The following is a 22,053-nucleotide window of genomic DNA, read 5'->3' on the forward strand; positions in this document are numbered from 1 at the left end:
TTTGAATGTTAGATTTGAGTTCAAATTTATTGTCAAGTACTACAAAAACAGTTCCTTGTTCCTATTTATTTTGAAGTCTAAAGGTCTTAGAATTTGATCTGCTAGTGTGTGTGTACATATCATAAAGTTTCAGTGGTGCTGTTAACAGAAGTAGGATTTTGCTCTTTTTCCAAATTTCCCTACAGTGTTCTGCAGCTGCTTACTGGCAGTTTCCTCCCAGAGAAGGATTTCTGATTGTAGCTTCTGTAGTACTTTGGGATTCTTCGGAATAAGAGGAATTATTTAAGCACATGTTTTAATTATGAAATACAGGTGATTAAATGTGAAATTAACACACTGCATATTGATCATAATTTTAATTAGATGTTAATTATCTTTTTTTATAAAACGTTCATTTAACTATCTGAAAAATAGCTGGAAACATCCCTTATAAAAAGAAGACATAATTTTACAAATAATTTGTTTGATACTGATGAGACCAGGCACCTAGACAGGTACAAAAATAATGAGGATAGAAGTGTCAGACAGGCAATTGTACCAACCCTTCATTAGAGAACAATGGCAGAGTTGAGCTTTTGTACTAGAAGTGCTGGGAAATGTGAAGTGTACAAGATAGGATAAAACGGCACCAAGCACTGAACGCTCTTCAAGTCAGCACGCTTAAAGGGATTTGCTTTTAAAACTGTGAGACAGTCTTCGAAGCTAGTGCTTGGAAAAAAGGTTTTTCCCTGAGAAATCTCACTTTTCCAGAACTGGAGGTTAACACAGTTATTTTTTCAGCTTCTCAAGGATCCTCCACCACATTTAGGTCAGGGCCTGGGGTTTTTGTGTTTCAGATCTTTCTCTGACTGCTATTGTCAGAGTGGCAAAAGAGGGAAATTTGCAAACCAGCTTTGAATGTTGGCACAATAGTTTTGCAGTCTGTCTTCACCACTAACAAGCAATTAAGTCTGCTGTCAGCCATTTCCCTGTTATCTTTCACATTTAAATGATTCATAAAGGAAATAAACTCTTTGCAACAGTCAAAGATTTGTTACTATCCTAAAAGGAAATGGTGTATCTTATGATTAATTAAAACAGATAAATTATATTAGGGAGAGTAATGACTCAGATTGACTAGAAAACTAGCTACCTGTAATCAAATGTTGTAACAAAAAAAATAACAAGAATCTAGCTAGACTTATATTATTTTGTGTTTTTATCTAAAAATATTTCATTTTAAATGTTTACTTGTTCTTATGATTACATGTGTTTTCTGGTTTTCACTGTACAAATTTCCCTCTTTTCTTTTTTAGGAGAACACAAAAATTCTTCAGCAATTGCTTCCACTAAGGGCAAAAGTAGCAGAGCTTCTTGGTTATAATACACATGCCAACTTTGTCCTGGAGGTAAACACTGCAAAGAGCACAGATAATGTAACAGCCTTCTTAGGTTTGTTTTTATTTATAAACAATACTTTTATATTTGCTGTGGCAGCATGACCCCTTGGCCAAGATAAATTTAAATACATAATTGGGTCACAGTGTCCATCACGTTTAGACCAAAAAGGAACACTCTGTTGCTTCTGTTCTGGCATATATTTTTTTTTAGACCGTAGCTGTACAAATGCAGTTGCTCCAAAACAGGGAAGCGCAAGACAAAAATCTGAAAATAATTGCTCTATGACAGCTGTTATGTCTTTCTCTGCCCCAAAATGCATTTATCCTAATTTAGAACCAGAATTAACATGTGCAGCCTAAGCAATTTTATCAGTTCAAGAGGCTGCGTCACAGTTGCAGCTTTTCATTCCCGTAGGTTAGCTGCAATTCTTTGTGCATCTGTAGCCTTGGTGTCTTTCTGATATAACTGCAGTGAAAGATTACAGGATGTGATGATGCGACTTCCATGATCTGAATTAAAAAATTTAATCTGGAATAATAGATTAAATTTGGAATTCAAAAGCCCTCTAATGGAATTTGATCTGAAAACAGAAATATCTTGAAAATTTTAAACAAAGCAGTTTACGAGTTTATAGTCATCCTGTTGACCTCAGTGGGCCTGTTCTTGTGTGTAGAGTTAACCTCTACTTTCTGGAATTATGTAGTTCCGCAAATAGTATGTGTTCCTTTATTAATGTGTCCTAAGACCATTTATGATTGTATATTGATATATCTTATCAGTAAACCTCCCCAAATAATTTAATACAGCAATAAAGTCTGTTTGGTGGAGGTTCACATATGCTTCTTCCTTCACCTGTGATTCTGTTGCATTTCTCCTGTTGTGTTGTGAGCTCAGCCCCATTTTTGACAACACGAATTATCTGTATATTTGTTGATGAACTTACACTTGATTTTGATTTATAATTAAATGTTAGAATTACCTGATTTTTTTTAAGTCTGCTTAGTACTTTGGACTCTTTTCTATCCTTTATACTTTTGTAATTCTAAGTGGGCTTATATAATACTGTGGTTTTTTCGTTTGTTTTGAAGGTTAATTAATTTAGCAGTTACTGTTGCAACTTTTAACTTTTTACAGTATGAGATCATATATATTTCTATTCATAAATATCTTGTTTCATTGCAATTCTTGTAGAGAGAGAATGTTCATCAAATTAATTGTCAGCTTTAATTTAGTTCTTGTGGTACATCCTTAGCTACAAGCCTGACAGTATGATTTCCTCTGCTGTATTCATATATATTAATTTTTTAAATAAAGGTTTATAAGCTGATTTTATGGCTAGGAAGAAAAGCATTCTGTCCTATAACATATTCTGAATTTAGCATAATACCAGCTACAAACAGTATTTCAGTCATGTGAATGCATATAGTACCTTACAGCCTACCCAGAAATAGGAGTGGCAATTCCTGAATGTTACATTCTGGATACCAATAGTGAACAGTAACCTGAATTCTTAAGGAAGAAAAAAGTGTCTGGTAGTCCAGAAATACTTAAAAAGAATAAGTACAGTATGTACTTTATGGGAGTTTCATAAGCTTAAATATTTTATATTAAATGTATTGGATTCATAGTGCTGTGACCCCTTCTTGTCCAAGAAAAGCTATATTGGGAAAAATTGGAATCGTAGAGATTAATATCCAGTGGCTTTGGTAGTCTAGAAGCTAGCCATCGTATAGGCAAGAACCTGTTAGTTGCTTGTTCTTTTATAGGACTTTAGCTAGAAGTAGGTCATAGTCTGTTTTGAAAAGTCATAGAAGAAAAAGTAGTGTGTGAATTGTGTTGCACTTCCAGTAACTAATTGTATAGTCTTCAGCTGTTTCTGCAGAAACACATCAAGGCAGCTGAGATTACATGAAGTAAAATCAAAGGCTTCGAGTAAAAGTGTTTGATGTTAACTTTCCATTTCTGATGTCTTTGAAAAAGCCTAAGTTTGCCAAAACCCTTCACAGTACTGCTAGCCATATCTGGACTCTTGTATTATTTATGTCATGCCTGCAATTAAAACTCATTAAGACAAGAAAGCAGACAGTTTGCTTGCTGTTATCCAACAAACGGAAAATTCTAGCATCCACTTTTGGGTCATGTGTTTAAAGTTATGAGTATATTTTATAGCAATACACATTATAGTAAACAACTCGGAAGTTGATAACATGGCAATCTTTGTTTCAGATGATTTGAGTAAGAAGCTAAAGCCATTGGTTGAGGAAGAAAGAGAATTCATTCTAGATTTGAAGAAAAAGGAGTGTAAAGAAAGAAACTTCGGTTATGATGGAAGAATCAATGCATGGGATCTTCATTACTATATGAACAAAACAGAAGAGCTGAAGTACTCCATAGATCAAGAAAAGCTGAAGGAGTACTTCCCAATTGAGGCTTTTACAGAAGGCTTACTGAATATTTAACAGAAGCTGCTTGGACTTGTATTTGAGCAAGTAGAAAGTGCTCATGTTTGGCACGACAGCGTTACTCTTTATACGGTAAAGGATAATTCAACAGGAGAAATGTTAGGGCAGTTCTATTTGGACCTTTATCCAAGGTAATTATGACCTAGTGTTTTACTTACATGTTTAAAATGGAATTGGTCTCAGTGAGTTGCTGGTGTGGTTGAAATTAAATGCATTTCGAAGTAAATATTTGTCCTGCTAAGAAGGCTATTAGGGTGTTAATTAAGTTGTCCTCTGGACTATTTTCAGATTGTTTACACTTTTTCTTTTTTTGCAGTACTTCTGTGTTTCTTGCTTATATTCTGTTTATGAAACATTACTACTTTGTTCATTTTTTGCACTATTGCTGTCTAGTCAGTTGTCCATAATTTCTTCCCTCTCTGAACTTTTCTCCTTCTTAACTGTATTACTTTGTTTTACTTGTCATTTATGTTGAACTGTTACTCCAGTTTGTTCAGATCAATTATATTCCTGTCTGCCAAATGTTCTTAGTTTCTCCCAGTTCCTCTTTAAACTTTATATGTGTATTTTGTACCCTGTGGTCCAGACTGCTGAAGAAAATATCAAATAGATCAGGACCAAGACTAGATTCCTACTTCTGGGTTGATTTCTGTAGCTCTCCAGCTCTATTTGTAGCTATTTACAGCATCATCTGTGTTTTGTCAGCGATTAGGTGACTAGACTGATTTGACAGGATTTATTTTTAGCTAGTCCTTTTTGACTATTTCTCGCTTTTCTTTTTTTTTAATTATTCTTGAGCAGTTAAAGGGCCGATACCCTTTTTTGAATATAAATTCATTTAAGGCTTATGAAAATTAGGTTAGTCAATACAGTAGTACATAAATTGTTCTTTTTAAGATAAGCAAGTTATCTCCTTCACCTATTTGCCTGCTTCCTGCTTGGTGCATATCATGTGAATTGCTGAAGCTATTTGTTAGTAAGACTCTTCTGACTTAACTGCCTAGTTAACTACTCAGGTTTAGGGCAAAAATTTCAAAATAGTATTTCTTTAAACTTTGGGATCACACTGAAAATACAGTAAACTGTATTCTTCTGTAATAAAAAAAAATACTGCTTCAGAGGACAGAACCTAGTCCTTATTGTTATAGTATGAGTTTAAAATAGAATCGACATCTAAAATGTATATACTATTAGTTTTTGAGTAAAAATCAGATTCTTGTAAATGCCACTGTGAATCTTAAACTGAGGTAATTGTTTTGGGTTTTTTTAATGTGGGTTTTTTTTTTCCCCTATGTGCTCTTAACATGATCTTAAACTTAGTGAGTCTTAGATGTCATGAAAAGTTGTAATTTCTTTGTGTAAAGCTTTAAAGAGACACTGACTGATTGTCCCTGTTCTTGAATAGGCTTTGCCATTCTGGTGAGCAGGCTTGGGGTTTGAAGATAGTGTCTGATATATTTTCTTATACAGAGAAGGAAAGTATGGACATGCAGCATGCTTTGGTCTCCAACCCGGCTGCCTTCTCTCTGATGGCAGCAGAATGATGTCTGTAGCTGCTCTGGTAACCAACTTCACAAAACCAGCGTCAGATCGCCCATCATTGCTGCGACATGATGAAGTAAAGACTTACTTCCATGAATTTGGTCATGTAATGCATCAGATATGTGCACAGGTTAGTGGTGTTTCAATTCTGTCATAAGACTTACTTCTTTCTCCATTGTCTCAAAGCAAGGTATAAGTCTATTGGTGGTTTCTGGTTTTAGTAAAGTACATATGCAGGTTTTCATTATTTTTCAAAGTGGCAGGCTGGGGTGGGTGGTTGTTTTTAATTTTTATTTAAAACTACAGCAATGACTACACCTTCTTATGAAAAACTTTTGCATAGGAATATATACTTTTGCATTTGCACCATGCAGGTACCTGTGACGAGTGAATAGATCCATGTGTAAGGTAGAGAAGTTGCTCAGTGGTGGCATCTGTTACAGCTGTCAGAGGGCTTTTTATTACTTCTAGTAGCATGCTAGATATTAGAAGAAAAAATAGGTTGCTGTACCTAGGAATGCAAATAATTTGTGAATCCAGATAATCTCCAGCATTTTGGCATTCAGTACTCTTGAGAGCTATCATTTCTGACATCAAAAGCTTAAAACAAGTCTTGCCTGAGCTATGGTATTTCCTGCTCTCCTATCTGACAGTCAGGGTTCTCACAGTGACCAGAAAGAACTGAAGCCAATCTGCAGATTTTGCATCAAGATGTCAATAAAGTTTGAAAATTGCTGGTTTCATTTTTACTTACGTGTAAAATTGACTCTGCCAGATGATTAATTTGTTATTGACCTAATGAAAATTTTGTGTTTCAGAGAGAGACAAGTCTCAGTATTTATTCACCAAAAAAGTTGTATAAATATCTACGAAGCCAGACATTATGTAGCACTGCTTTCATCTTCTTTACAAACAAGTACCAAATAATAAAATCAGAGAAATATGACACGTGACATTAGATTTTAATTCTTGACCTTGATCCTAGAGACTAGGACTGCAGAATAAAGTAATAGAAATCCATGTATTAAATCCAGAATTAAATAAATGACATTCAAGCAAACTTCAGAACAAGTAGCTAGAGTTGGTTAGATAATTTTGCATCATGTTGAAGCTAGAAATATAACAGCTATTTAATTATCTTACCCTAAGACAGGTATTGTTGAGCTCAGAAATTGAAAGTAAAACCTTTTTCTTTTAAACTACCTAGAAGATGTTTATAAATGACACATTCAGCATTGGTACAAAATTGACTGCAACATTTTGATGACAATGAGGATGCACCTGGGTCTTGCAGAGCCCCTTCTGGGCAGCACAAGCCAACAATTCCAGTTGTACTTCACTTGCTGTGAAATTGCATGCGGGTCAGGGAGGCCTGCTTTCCAGTTGCCTCTTCAACTGTTGAGGTGGTTTCTGCATGCATGGCTGCTGTGTTTACTGCTGCTGTATTTTATGTAACTTGTTATTTGCACACCTGCAAATACCTTGCTAGTCCCACGTAAGAACATCCTGTCCTCTGGGATTTGTGTGTGCAAAGCACTGTCTTGTTTCATATGATGATTTGTTTAAGCATGATAAAACTTGACATTTAAAGGCTATGCAGGGATCAGACTGGGTGGGGATCTGTGAACTGCTGGTAACGGTCAGCTTTCGGAGACTGATACTCCTTGTAATGTACTGGGGATCTGCTGGAAAGCGAGATACCAAGGCAGGAAAGGGATCCGTTTATGCCATTAGGGAAGGAGAACTATTCAAGTACCTGAACCAAATGTCTTAATATTTTTTTGTGAGTGATGCACTTGTGTATGGGTAAATGAGGATATCTGGAGGCCAAAAAACTCTTGCAGTCCTCTTGCCTTTTTGCTCTAGCCACTTCTATCACCCTTGCTTCCCAGCTGATGCTTCCTAGCTTTTCCTAGCTGTTCTTCAGAAAGTACAGTAAGAAGATCCAGCCTGTTACAACTATGGATTTGAGTAATCCACAAGTGTAAATGAAGGCAAATGGTTTTCTCCTTTTCTGCTGTTCTTCTGAAGACATGTGAGAAAGACATATGCATGTGACATAGCTGTCAGTTCATTGTATGTCCTATATTATACATGGTTGGGGGTTTTTTTTTTGGCAACCCTACAAGAAAGTAACTTCAAAAGCCAGTACTCCTGTGGGCATCTGTTCCCCAGTGGAGAATGTCTACCTACGAATGTCTACAACTCTTAGAGAGGGCATTTGGGAAACGGAGAATTCTCTTTTTCTTTTAGTGCTTGAAATGTTTTATTAGAATGTTGCTGAGAGGGGAAGAACAATAAAATTGGATCGGCAAGAGGAGGTAGACTTATTACAACACACGTGTGGAGTGAGACCAAATAATTTCTGTTGGCATTTGAACAACTGTCTTTCAAAAGTGACTGTTTATTTTTAGAAATGTTTTGGGGTTGGAATAGATTTTAATGAAGATTTTTAAAAAAAAAAACTTTTCTTAAAAATTAGTATCTGGAAGAAGCTTTTTAAACATGAAGTGATTTACAATACTGAAGTGAAAAATTAAAACCTCTAATGTGCTTGGCTTTCAGAAGGAAGATTCTTCTATTAGTGATTGAGTGTCAGATTTGGAGATCTTTCATGAATAAAGTTGCTAGGATTCATTTCTTTCAGGCAATGTATTTCTGGCTCAAAGAACTGTGCTATGTGTTAACCATATGCCTTCTGAATGAAGACAGGACAAAGCTTTAATAACATAAGTTGGTCAAGTAAAGTTTTTGAATCAGTGCAGTAGACTGTAATATAATAATTTTGTAAGTCTATAATTGGACTTTATTATTTTAATTTGGGGTAATATAAGAAAATTTTAAAACAATTTACAAATTATATCATTGTCACAAGATAAAACGGAAATGTTTGTATTTCTGTCATAGCCTAAAAGGGAAAAATCAGTAAGAAAACTGAAGTACTGTTTCACACCAGTAGAGAATAGAGTAAATAACTACTGAGTAATCTATTTTGTTGCTTGGTAATAGTCTTATATCTGAATTTTTTCTCTCCTTTCATTAAAATTTGTTTTTATTATTATTGTTGTTGACCTATTCAAATGCTTCCTGTTGCTGTGATTAACACTGAAATTTTGGTATCTGAAAGTTTATATTCTGCTAGAAATCCTGGCTTCTATTTTTGTTTAATACAATGGCTTTTCCTTTTAGACTGATTTTGCTAGGTTTAGCGGAACTAATGTGGAAACAGACTTTGTAGAGGTACCTTCACAAATGTTTGAGAACTGGGTGTGGGAAAAAGAACCACTACAGCAAATGTCGAGACATTATAAAGATGAGAGCCATGTTGCAGACACTCTTCTTGAGAAACTTGCTGCCTCTAGACTGGCTAATACAGGTATCTCTCTCCCCTCTCTTCCCCCAGTATATGCATAAGAATACATCATGAAAAAAATTGGTGGGAAACATTCAAGGCCAATACAAGAAGCCCATTAAATTTATTCTGGGGGTAACTTATCACCATCTTTCTGGGTTTATTTGCCATTAGTAAAGGCTATGATGACAGATACCACTATTTGCAGGAACAGTAGCAGCTCTGATTTTTCCAGGCTACCCACAGAACTAAAATACCTTTGCATTCCTCTCCATGGGACTTTTTTACCTACCAACTTTGCTCATTTTAAATTGGGTGCAGGAGGGAAGGTCCTGGGTTTTCTCTGTTGTGGGTTTGTTGGTTTTTTTTTTCTGGTAGCCCAGTATCATATTTTCTACATGTATTGTTTACATTTGATTTGCACATGACACTTGACAGTCATGAAAGTTGTTTGAAAATTTACTGAACGTACACAGCATATCCCACGCAGAAATGTTGTAGTCCTGCCTTGCTCAAACAACCTTTTGACTTCTCAATCCAGAACCTTAAGTCCATATTCTCAACCTTCCCAGCAGAGAGACTGCCTTCCAAAACTAAGGTCCCAATTCCCTTCTCCTTCCACATCTTTTATCACCTTACATGTGTCTCCAAACCAAAACTGTAATCTTGTTATTATCTATTATCTCATTGTTATTCTGTCACTCTCACCTCTCTGTCCCTGTAATCAGAATTCCCCCAATATTGTAGTCTTACCCATTTATGGTACAATTTGTCATTAAGACACTGTTGTTTATTTCATACTGCTTCCATATCCTGAACAAGAAGTTCCTGTCCTTCTGGCTTGTACAGGCACTGTAGCTACATAAGCATTTTGTCTGAGTAAAGGTTCGCATCTTGTAGTTTCTTCAAAAAAGCCTGCAGCAGCAGCAGCAGTTCTTGCTGTTCTTTGAAGAGTCTTAGGGTAGATGCACTTACTACCATCTGTGCAAGTCTTGAATGAAATGGTGTATACTGGAAGTGAAGACAGCTGAAGATATAATTTTAAATACTGACATTTGCTTTTAAAATATCTGCTTTATTTTGGTTTTGATCTGTGAGGAAAATAACATTTGAAAAAATGGAGCTTATAATGACAATCCCTTTATTAAAAATATGCCTATCAGCTTTTTGTAACTGAAGGAATTCAGATGGAAATTATCTAATTCCAAGTTTTTTCCATACTCAAAATTCTAGTAATTTAGGATGCATGTTGATCTTTGAATGAAAGATGCTAAAAAAAGTCCGTTTACTTTGATAATCGTTAATTAAATATTCTTACCCAATTAGGCCTTTTAACCCTTCGTCAGATTGTTTTGAGCAAAGTTGACCAGGCACTGCATACAAAGCCATCTGTTGACCCAGCAGATGAATATGCTAAATACTGCATGGAGATTCTAGGAATTCCTGCCACCCCAGGTATGTCCGTGTGAAGCTTTTATATATTATGTCCAAATGGTTTCATTAAACAGGCCTTTCTTTCCCAATAATGCTTGGCATACGAAAACCACAAGTTACTGTTTATAAAAAAATCTACTTTATGAAGCTGAAATAATTACTTTGAAACTTGGGGTGATCTTAGTGATCTCTTCTGAAGGAAGGTGAACGTAAATATAAAACTTAATGTTTTGCAGGTTATATTTTAGAGTGACATGCTGTGAATCCTATTTTAGATGTTCTGTGTTGGATGTGCAGCTAGCCTAAAATGGGAAGTTGAGTTTCCTTTGGAGTAAACAGAATATGGTCAATACTTTTAGAAGCATACTCAGACCCTTCATGTTACAAGTTTCAAAGTACTTGATACAAATTCTGTATTAATTTATTCTTTAAGCTGAAGTACTGTATACATCAAAGAAATAACTACATTTGATTTAAACAAGTTAATGTTAATCTACTTTTCAAGGAACAAACATGCCAGCTACTTTCGGACACCTGGCAGGTGGTTATGATGGTCAGTACTATGGATACCTGTGGAGTGAAGTGTTTTCCATGGACATTTTTTATAGCTGCTTTAAACAAGAAGGAATAATGAATCCAAAGGTAGGTGATGAATACTTCTTAATAATGACTTTTGTTGCACTTTCTCTGAAACCACATTTATTACAATCATGATCCATAGGTATAACATCCCAAGTACTACTTCTGTACCTGTCTCAGATCAACCAAAAAAAGGTGTATAAATAACTTAATTACTTTAGAAAATGATGTTAAAATTTTCAGGAGCACTTTGATTTTAATACACTTCTTCCATAGTCATGTATTTAATATTATGTTATAACACCTTTAAGAGATTGTGTTGCATTGACTAATGCCTTCCTCTTTTAGACCAAAAAAACATATTCCTCCATTGCAACAGCAGATGCATATTCTTCTGCTGTGAAAGCTGTATGATAATGATGCTCTATTAATAGTACCTCAAATGTGTGGTACTTTTATGTAGTTACTATTTAGAAAACTGAATTTATTTTGATCTTTCTCTTTCACAGCACACCATAACTCACAAATTTTTTTTTCTCCCAGGTGGCTTTTGAAGTTCAAATCATTGAAAGGTTCTAGATTTACTGGGCTTTTTTTCCCTTGTGTAATTCTTCAGCCTCTTCTGCCTCCAGCAGAAAGAACTGATAGTGATGCAGTTAGTAGTCCTGCCAATTCTGGCAGTCTTTTTTATTTTTCAGAGATTATGGTATTAGACTTGTGAGTTGAGATGCTGCAGTTCTATCATGGGAAAGACCTTTCAGTTTTCCTGCAGCACTAGTTCTTCCCATCAGTAAATGTATATAAGAGAGAAGTAATGGAGAGAGTAGAAACTGCTTGACTTTGTTTCTCTCATGGAATGTGCCTTCATTCCTCCTGTTCCTTATCAGAGCAACCAGAACTTCTAGAACTGTCCCTCCCTCTAGAGGGTGGAGAAAGAAAACAAGGTTAAACTTTGAGCTGGACAAAGAGAGGAGTACCAAGGGAATGTGGGGTAGGGGCTAGAAAACTGACGTAGAAGTTAGGCCAATAAAACCCAAAGGGGGTTTTACGAAGAAAGGCAGCAAACTGAATAGTTTGAGAGGAGAGGTGATGAAAGATTTGGAGGTCAAGATTGATTTTTGAAGTGCTAGGGATTCATGACAGGTATGTGTAAGCGTAAGCACTCCTCCTTATTCAACAGGAATGTTGTCACTCATAAACAAGAGCAGGGGAGAAAAAACAGCAAATTAAATGAGAGAATAAAATAACTTTTTAATAAAATGCTGTTTATAGATCTTAAAATGGCATTTGGGGTGGGGTCAGACTTGCTGGGATTTTTTTAATGGTTTGCAGTTGGGAGAAATGGATAAGGGTGCTGGTGCCAGACTTGTGGGACTTTGTGTCAGTTCCCTGTTCTGACACACACACACTCCTCCAGTGTCATTACAGACCTTTTTTCTGTTAGCTTTACTCCCTACTCTCAGAATTCTTTTCTGAGTAATTGTGTAGTCAAAATCCTAAGATACAGTTTGCCAGAATTGCTCTGTGACCTTTACTTATCCTGAGGGATGAAAGTGCCTTTTATTCTGATTTTTTTTTTTTGGTGGGGATTTTTATTTTGTTTGTGTGTGTACAGGAGGCTTTGAGAATAATTTAATTATGCTAGGAGTGAATATTTGCTACGGTTCAGCTAAAAGGCAACTAGTGCTACTTTGAATACGGAGCCTCTATCCAGGCTAAGAAGTGGAGAAGAAAAACGATTATTTGTGTGCGTGTATGTCAGTCTGTCTATAGCATATGTGTGCACACACACACTTTTCTTGAATGCTGATATAACTTCAGGGGTAATTCTGTGGAGATTTTTCCTCCCTCTTCAGAGCAATGCTGTCTTCTCAAATTGGTTCTTGTTTTACTTATTTTTATTCCATGTAAGTGTAGTAGAGTTCCACAGGACGGGACAAACAATCTTTTATAAACAAATACTAGATACCAGTATGATTTTTGTAGTTACACATATTTCATTATATCTAGATTTAGACTAGTCTTCAGAACAGCAGGAAAGGAAAACAGTTACAGTATTATGACTAGAGCTTTTAGAAATTTGGCTTACCTCTTCCTGTTAGAATAAAACCTCTCTTCCTGTTTTGAGCAACAGTTATAGAAACTTTTTTTAGAGACTGTATTTATAAAAATTCTTCAGCAAACACTTAACTCTCACTTCATTGATTGTCGTATTCCTCAATTCTTGCCTTAGAACTGAGCAATGTGCTGGTCCTGGAGAGACAACAGCAAAGACTCAAGTCTACTCATGTAACACTTTTAAACTACAAGGAACAATATATTCATTTGCTACTGATGTTCAGGAAACTAACACAAATAGTGAAGTATAACCAACACTTGAGTGCATTTTTTTTCATTTTAGTTTTTTCCAGTTGCTAATTCGGACAATGCAATTGGTAATGCAATTAAGTCCTGAAGGTCCATCAAGTTAAAAAGACCTATGGTTGTTTTTGCAGCACAGCTATCAGGAAGCGGTGTAGTCCTGTAATCTCATAGCTTTGACGTGTGGGGGAAGTATATATGTGTATATACAGTGACTAAAAGGAAGAACATTGTTTTGTCAGTATCAGAAGCTTCTGGGACATCTCCATGCAAAATAATATTTTTCTCATTGATAGTCACGTCTCAGAAACCCGAAATTCTCCAGATACGTTCTTTAAAATATGACCTTTTGTTAAGAAAGTCCTCAGTACTTACTGTTGTCTCAGAAGCTTGGTTCTTTTTTTTTTTTTTTTTTTAAGGAATCCATTTCTTCTGAAGTAATAATGTTTCTTCCTGAAAATAAAACCTGAGTTAAGTCTCTGTTACTTTGTGATACTTTAACGGGAGTTAGATGTGTTTGTATATATTACATATACTACTATGCGTATAATATGTGTGTATGTGCCATGTCATTCCTCAACGCTATATCTCTCTCTCCAAACTATCATCTCTGCTCTCGAAACAGAGATTGTGTGTGGAGATTGTGCATGTGCTGTGCTTTATAGAATGTCTTCCAGATGAGCTGTGATTGTAACTTCCAAAGCACTGTAAAACCATGAGAAGAAGGATTTATTGGATAATAGGTTAAATTTCTGCTCTCTTGAGTTTTTCCAGCAGATCTAAATTATACTTGTGGTGTATCCTGATTTGGTATTAAGAAAATCTGGAAGGAGGAAAGGTATTTAATCATCAGTAGATTTTCAAATGTGCAAAAAATACAGAAAATAGGCAGTTCGCAAGATAACAAAATCTAACATTCTGCTTTACCTTTTATCAGGCTGGGATGAAATACAGAAACCTCATTTTGAAACCTGGAGGATCTTTGGATGGGATGGATATGCTACAAAACTTCTTGGAACGTAAACCAAGCCAGAGAGCTTTCCTGTTGAGCAAGGGTTTGTGTGTTCAGTAAAATTATGGTTCCTTTGTAATGGCATATAAGTATGGAATAAGATGGAAATGTCAGTGTATTTCACATCTTAACTATGTATCACTTGTAGAGAAATTGGGTCACTTTTTGATGATTTTTTTTTTAATTGTTAAAATAAAAAATGTAATTTTTTTAAAATTGCATAGGACTACAAAATTCAACACATCAGGGAAAAAATTCTGAGATGTGCAGAAGCTGAGGAATTTGCATGGTAACTTTTTAAAACTGTTATGAAATAATACTAATCAGTATGGGGATATGATGCCATGCTTCTCTTTTAATAGATGCACTTAAACTATGTCTTGTGAATGAGTTTAAAGACTGGAGGGGGGGGAAAAAGGGACACTACCAGCAATAAAAGAAACAGATTTATTCCTATTCTGTATTAATCTATTGTATTGATGGTTTAAAAATGTCTTTGATGGAGAGGAAGTGTGTGTGTTTCATTTCATTGTGGTTTGGGTTCAGTCTAGCTTCCTGACAAATTTCAAGACTGAGAACCTGCTCCAGACAGCCTTACACGTGAGACAATTGTGTGATACTTTTCGACTTCATTCTGATGCATGTTAAATTCCTGTATCGTGTATACAGTATAACTAAAAAAAAAAAAAAAAACCAAAACATTACCATTTTCTCCCCTTCATTGAGGAAAACCAGTGAAAAATCTATGACCTTGGCAGTTCTTCCACCACTCTTTTATTTTCTTGATGGTCACAAATCAGGTCTTTGTTTTCCAAATTAGACCAACGCTGGCACTGAAAAGTTATACTTGAGCAATTATAGTGGTTTCAGTTGGCTTGTTAAGTATTTTGAGATACATGTAAGGAAGGAAGGGAATATGATGTCCCTGGTGGGAAGGGTAAAAGTCAATCCAAGATTTTCCTTTCTAGTGTGGCATGCACAAGTGCTACAAAAAAAGCTTCATAGATTTAATGATTTCAGCCATGGGAGTGTGAAAGTCATCAAGGAATTATTTTGCAGTTTTTCTGCAAGATCAGGAAAAATGAGTCTTACAAGCCAATTTTACACCATCCAAATAAAACAGCTAATCCAAGTGCGCTTTTCTTGTCTTTAGGTATCATACATTTCTTTGGTTTTGGTATTACAACATGTATATTAACAAACATTAATTTTGGTTCCTAGCTAATATATTTTAGACATTTGAACCATAGCTGTAAACATAGTTGGTATTTTTATTTGTTTGTTCAACCGTAAAGTAAGAAAATGTGCCTGGTCAACTCAGATGACTTCCTCTTTTTCTAGCAAAAGAAAACTGAAAGCATTCACTTCCGGTCAAATCTTTGTGTTTCAGGGAAAAAAAACCCAAAACACCACAATTGTGAATGTTCAGTTGAAACTGTATTTCTGTGTCTTTTTCTTTTACAGCATGTAAACTAGGGTGAAAAAAAGGAGCTTAATTGGTTTTTGAAATAGAAAATTTCACAGGACTTATTTTTGAACCACACTAGTTAGGGATGTGAGGAAACCTAAATATTTGTAGCCAGAACATATTGACTATGTAGTCTTACTAGAGCATGTAATTAAGTCAGCTCTAACTCTCATAGTCAGTTACAGTTTTAGACCCTAGGTCAGCTGGGTCATGAAAACGCGATACATGAAAATCACATATATGAGAACATCTTGAACGGTGTTCAGAACAGCTCTAAGGTAAAGCTGAGGAAACTGATAGATGTGAGATTAATTTCCCTTACATTCTGACTTGATTTTGAAGTATTTTCCGTTCTCTTTAAATGTGTTTAAATTCTAGTGATCCTGTCTTATCAAAGGTTTTTTCCTTTCAGACTGTGATGATAGCTCTGATGAACTAAAATGTTGTAAAAAATATACTAAGTAATACTTTCCAAAAATGAAAAGTGTTACTTTTCAAAAATTAATCTGGAAATCTAAGCAATGGAACCTTTATTAAGAAGCAAAATGCAGTTTCTATTTTACAGCTGGTAGGCATATTTCCACATGAGGGAGACCTTTCTCTGCATAAACCAGCAGTCTCAGATCAAGGTAGATAATTGCAAATGTAGTAATTATGAACAAAAATATGCAATGATAAAAAGTTATGTGATGATTTAAAAGTTAGATTTAGGACTGTACTGATGCTAATGATGATAATTTAATTGGCTTATTTATTTTCCTGTTCTTCAGAGTGCGTGTGTATATTATACAGTATATAGTAACTAAGGTACTGAAGTGCGGAAGAATGTCTGCTATTACACCTGTGTGAAAATGCCTACATGATTGTACAGTTACGTTAGCATCAGCTGCATATCCATGTGTGTAGGGAGGAAAAAAAACCTAAACCACATTGTGACCACAAATGGAAGTGTTATATTCTATACCTGTCCCAAAGAATAGGTTGCTTTGTAATTTGTTTTTGTAGAAGCCAGTTCCCTCAGTCTGCATCAGACAGTAATTAAGGCAGATCAACTTATGTTTAAAACTGCACTCAACACAGAGGGATAATGGGTATGTTCTGAAGTACTTCTGAAACATCTTAATGTGGTAACATATCAAACTTGTCTGCTAAGTTTTGTGTCGGCTCTATGGAGCCTTCTGAATCAAATTCACGTTCGCAGTCCTTATTGTAAGGACCTGATCTTGGAATGGAAAAAGATAATCTGGAAAAAGACATCTTTTCTGGTTTTGCAGCTTTCCATCATAGGCATGAAACTTTGTCTGTATGGGAAACTACTTCAGTATTCCAAGACTGTGACATAAAGTCCCCCAAGAAGACAGGAAACAATTCTGCTTTGGAAACACCAGTTAATTGCCTTGACACTGCACAGAAACATTCACATATGTTCAAATATGCCAAGAGTTAGGTATCTGGCAAAACCCAGACCACTCTAGAGTTGCTAGATCCATTCTTCCACTGAATTAAATTTCAAAACAGCGAAAGCCTGTGTTTATTCCAACCCAACTTTTAAGTATTGACCGCAATAAATAAAAACGTGACTTTTAATCTTAATCTGTAACAAACAGCTGCCTTTCCAAGTCAGTAATATATCTTTTTAGAATTTCATTGTATTTAGGATGAATTTTTTCCTCTGTCAGAAATTCACGGTGGACTTTGGCTGGCTTCGCAAAAAAAGCTTCACATGAAAGGCAAAGGGTAAAATGGGCGACTTGGGAGAGAGTAACAACATTGCAGAAAAAAATCTTCATCATTTTAATCATTAATCAGGGTCAGTCAGCTGCTGAACTAGTTTGACAAACAATTTTGTTAAACCCTGTTTTAAAAGATAATCAGGCAGCAACTAATTCTAATGGCTGTAGTATGAGAGAAGTAAAATTACGGCAACAAGAACTGAATCACAAGGTCAGGATCTCATCTTCCTCTCTGAAAAATGAAACGATTTCCAAATAACCTTCAGAGGTAGTGGGGGGTAGTTGAGTTAAATGGAGATTCCTGGAGGGGGTTTCCTAGAAGTGTGGAGTTGGTTGCACAGTGAGTGGTCACTGACAGGAATTAGAGAGGCTAGTCATCAGGAGGTCATATATGTGGTAGCACACGCCAAAGGAGAAGGAAGGAAAGCAGTAGGTGGAAGGATGAAGTTGGAGAAGGGTGTTTTGACAATAGTTGTGAAGGGTTGGAGTGGATGTCAGAGGCAAATAGCAGGAAAAAGACAGTAGCTTAATGCATACTGATTTATGAAGATGTACTGAATGCTCTTAATTGTTTTATGAATTAGAAACAAGGTATGCTTGTCTATGAATAGATTTCTTTTTATTTGCATGCCAACGAACATGAGATTGTGCAGCAGCTTGTTGCTTGAATACTTGTGCTTCTTTCGGACATCTGGAGATTAATTTTTGTTTCACCAATATTTTCTTCATGAATATATTTTAAGTAATTGTTTCCCATGGTGGAAGGGAAAAAGTGTGATGTTGGGGGGAAGTTCAGTTTGTGGGGCCTATGCTTGAAATTCTGTATAGCTAATCATCATTAGCTATAATAAAAGGTGTAGATTATACAAAATACATGGTACCAAACAACAATCAATCTATTTTTGACCTTAATTAAATGAATTGGAAGTTAGTGGTTGCCTAGAAACCAATAACCATGACCTAATTTTGTTCAATATTGATTAACAGTGGATAGACTCAACCAATACTTGCTTGCATTATACTCCTGATGAATTAACAAGGCTAAAGATACCAGTGCTAAGAGAACCAATGAGTAAAATTATTGGAAAAAGAATTGTGAATAAGAAATGGTATGGCTTTAAAATTCAATTGGCCAAAATCCCACAATTTCAAAACTTAACTTTTTTTGAGAACAATTCTGACTAAGAACCAATCTGTTTACCAGTAAAAACAACAATTAAAAATAAAACAGAAGTGGGGAGTCAGGAGTAGGAAATAGTAGGAAATGAGGAATTATAAAGTGATAAAAATTATAAAGAAGGCTAAGACTGTCAAGAAAAATAAAATGGATGAAAGGATCATAGCTAATAAGATGTATAACTTAATGTATTAAGAACTAATAAATCTCATTTGTGTTACAGACCTGTTACTAGATGGGAATGCTAACATTGCACGTGTCAAAAAGGACAATGTTTACTACTGTTTCTCTTCTGCATTTAGAAAGAAGCAACATGATGTAATCATATCATATGAGAACAATGGGGTACTTTCCTGTCCCTTATTAAGCGAGGAGGATATTAAGCAACACCTGCTAAGAATAAACTTTTTTACATGAGAAGCATTGACTAACTTGCACTCTACACAACTACAAGAATTGGTGGTTGGGGATTTTTTACCAGTGCTGTTAATCCTGGGACACCAGGTATATGCCATTATACTAGAATAGTGCTAATGAGTTCCAGTGTTCAAAAAGAGCAAATAGGTGACTATTGGTCACATAGCTTGAAATTCTTCTTCAGCAAAACAGTGGGAAAAAATAAATACGGTTCTGTTGCTGAAGAATTAAACAATGAGTGTAATTCTTACAGTGCAAGTGGTTTTATGAAAAACAAGTTTTGTCTGACAAGCCCGATATAGTCATTTATGGCCATTGCAAGTTTGGTGAAGGTGATTGTAGAGAGATTCATGTAGGGGGTATTTGACTTAGTGCTGTGTATTTTCATCTGAAATAACGCTATATGGTATCAATAGAGAATAGGTAAAATAGATGAAGAGCTAACTGTTCTCAGAGAGTACTTGTTAGTGTAGTGCTACCATTGAACAGGGTACAGTGATCTTAGTGCTTCAGGGATCCATAGAGGCCAGTAATATAAAATCACTGGTGGTAAAATTTGTAAGCAAGTGACCAAAAGAAGCAGTCATACAGAATTCTTTGGATTGTTTGAAAGCTTTGGGCGTTCGGCCTAAAAATTTCTGTAGCATTGGCAAAGTAACATGTAACATACCTGTAGTAACTAAAAATGTATGTTAAAACTACAGCTTGGTAGACTATATTCTACAAAGTACTGCCATCTGAAATTACCTAGAGGCTGGTTGTAGTAGTCAGTTCAATCTGAATTGTTATGAGACTACAGCAAAAATGGTCAAGAACTCTCATGATGGATAAGTGCAAGAATATTGCATAAAAGCAGGTTACTGATGCTACTAACTGATGTTACTGAGTAGTATTCCTAAGTTATTGTTCCAAATAGGATTTTTAACTAGCCAAAGTTAGTTGTGTTTTCTTCATTGAGTTGTCCCCTTTGGATTTCCAGATTTCAGTTAGGCTTTAACAGGTGACTTCTTTTTACAGAGCTAATACTTTGACTGGACTTACTATCAGGTCAAAAACTTATCTTCTCCCCCTCCACCTCCCTCGCCTCTCCATTAAGCTGTTGCTCTCTTCAGGAATTTAGTAAACCCATTAGCTGAGATGTATGCTTTGAACTTGGGAGAAGCACTTGGCAAAGAACTGAGCAATTTATATTTCTCCTTATTCTTTTATTAAATTCTGTATTTGCTAAGAACCAGTCATGGCTTAACATCCAAGATAAGTTACAACCAAAATGTGGCAAAGGATCAGAAATCTAGTCAGATTTATACAACCATATAATGTATAAGATGTTATGAACATTGCCAGTAATAGAAGGCTTTTATGACGACTAATTGATTCTATAGAATTTATTCTATAGAATTCCTTCTAAGAGGGAACTGGGGTTGTTTAGCCTGGAAAAGAGGAGGCTGAGGGGAGACCTTATCACTCTCTACAGCTACCTGAAAGGAGGTTGTAGAGAGGTGGGGGCTGACCTCTTCTCCGTGGTGACAAGTGATAGGACGAGAGGAAATGGCCTCAAGTTATGTCAGGGGAGGTTTAGATTAGATATCAGGAAAAATTTTTTTACTGAAAGGGTTATTAAACATTGGAATAGGCTGCCCAGGGAGGTGGTGGATTCTCCATCCCTGGAGGTGTTTAAAAAAAGGGTAGATGTGGTACTTAGGGACATGGTTTAAAAGGGGTTTTGTCAGGGTAGGTTAGTGGTTGGACTTGATGATCTTAAAGGTCCCTTCCAACCTCAGCAATTCTATGATTCTATACTCTAAACATGAATTTTGGCCAAAAAATTTAATGGGAAAGTATCTTAAAGCACACATATATGGCACATTTTGCTTTGAGAGGATGCACTGAGAGGAATGCGTTTTAGTCACCTTGATGATTTTTTAAAAGTGTATTTTTATATTTCAAGCTTTGTCAAGAAGTAAGAGAATTTTATCCTATTAAAAATTCAGAATTAAGACACATAGAGATTAGAGGATTTAAATCAGCTATCTGTAAAATATGAATGAATATAATGCAATTAAACTTAATAGCATTTGCCCCTTAGAATGAAATTTTACTTATATACAAATAAGCTTAGATTCTCTGCAGCAAAGGAAAGTCATCAGAAGGTGAAAGGTGTTGTAGATATGTTGTCTGTATACATATTGACATTATAAATGTGCTTGCGCCCAGGTATGCTTATTCCTTATCTGTTACTACAGGGGCATGTTCTACATGTTCCTTTTACTACAGGATCTCTTTCCCATCAAGCATGGTAAACCCTGGGTAAGGCCAGCCATAGGCCCTTCCACCATTTCTAGTGGAACTTTGTGAGAAAGGGCAAGATTGAGCAAGTGTGAATCTGCATATGGACACAAAACACACCTGAAGATCTTCTGTTTTACTGGCAAATCACCATCTATTTTTCCTTCAGGTTGTTGTCTGTATGCACAGTTACTCTGCTGGAGACATTCAGCATTACCCCTTATCCTGAAGGAGGAAATTCTGGTCTAGGATGGCTCTCAAGAACTGAACCACATTTTTGTGGTGACATAGTACTTGGTAAAAGTCTAGTCTAAGGTGGCTGGCTTTCATCTCTGTCATTCTGTAGAGATAATACTGGGTTCACTTGAGTTCTGATGGAAATTGCTTAAATCACAAATTGGTTTCATTTTAGCACTGCTGTCGTACTATCTGCTATCCAGTGTGATAAGTTCTCAGTAGAGCTGTACCTAGGAACCTGTCTGCCATGAAGACAGAATGGGAAGAGGCCTTCCTAAATGGTCTGTTCAGTCTGAATAGAAAGATATCATGATGTCTGTGTTGGAATGCAGTGGGTCAGGTTTTTTAGGAGAAAACTTAGGGGGGGGGTGATACTTTTGCTTAGGTAAAACACAAATTTGGTGTACAAGGGTAAGTTTGCTCTGGTGAAGGAATGACATGTTATTAAAGTGGTTGTTCCCCCAGAGGTGTATGAAAACAAAATTCAGAACCCCTTATGAGATGGGATCTATGAAGAAAAAAAATCAACACACCAGCCAACCAAAACCCACCTTCAAACAGTCTTTACAGGAAAATAATGGTGATAACTGTGAAAACAAAGAAAACTGGGAAA

The 22,053-nt window shown here is 35.8% G+C and overlaps 1 protein-coding gene across 1 annotated transcript in view; it reads left to right on the top strand.

Moving 5' to 3' along the window:
• The window catches only part of NLN (neurolysin (metallopeptidase M3 family)), a 29,893-nt gene extending 15,480 nt beyond the window's left edge, over positions 1-14,413 (top strand). The window contains 7 exon segments of the mRNA XM_009884220.1: positions 1,296-1,431; positions 3,607-3,973; positions 5,313-5,514; positions 8,574-8,760; positions 10,063-10,191; positions 10,676-10,812; positions 14,048-14,413. Of these exon segments, the coding sequence (XP_009882522.1) occupies positions 1,296-1,431; positions 3,607-3,973; positions 5,313-5,514; positions 8,574-8,760; positions 10,063-10,191; positions 10,676-10,812; positions 14,048-14,182 (1,293 nt within the window). The 3' untranslated portion in view covers positions 14,183-14,413.
• Positions 14,414-22,053: the final 7,640 nt, after the last annotated feature.

This window comes from Charadrius vociferus, unplaced genomic scaffold, assembly GCF_000708025.1.
Source record: "Charadrius vociferus isolate BGI_N301 unplaced genomic scaffold, ASM70802v2 scaffold183, whole genome shotgun sequence".
Taxonomy (NCBI): Eukaryota; Metazoa; Chordata; class Aves; order Charadriiformes; family Charadriidae; genus Charadrius; species Charadrius vociferus.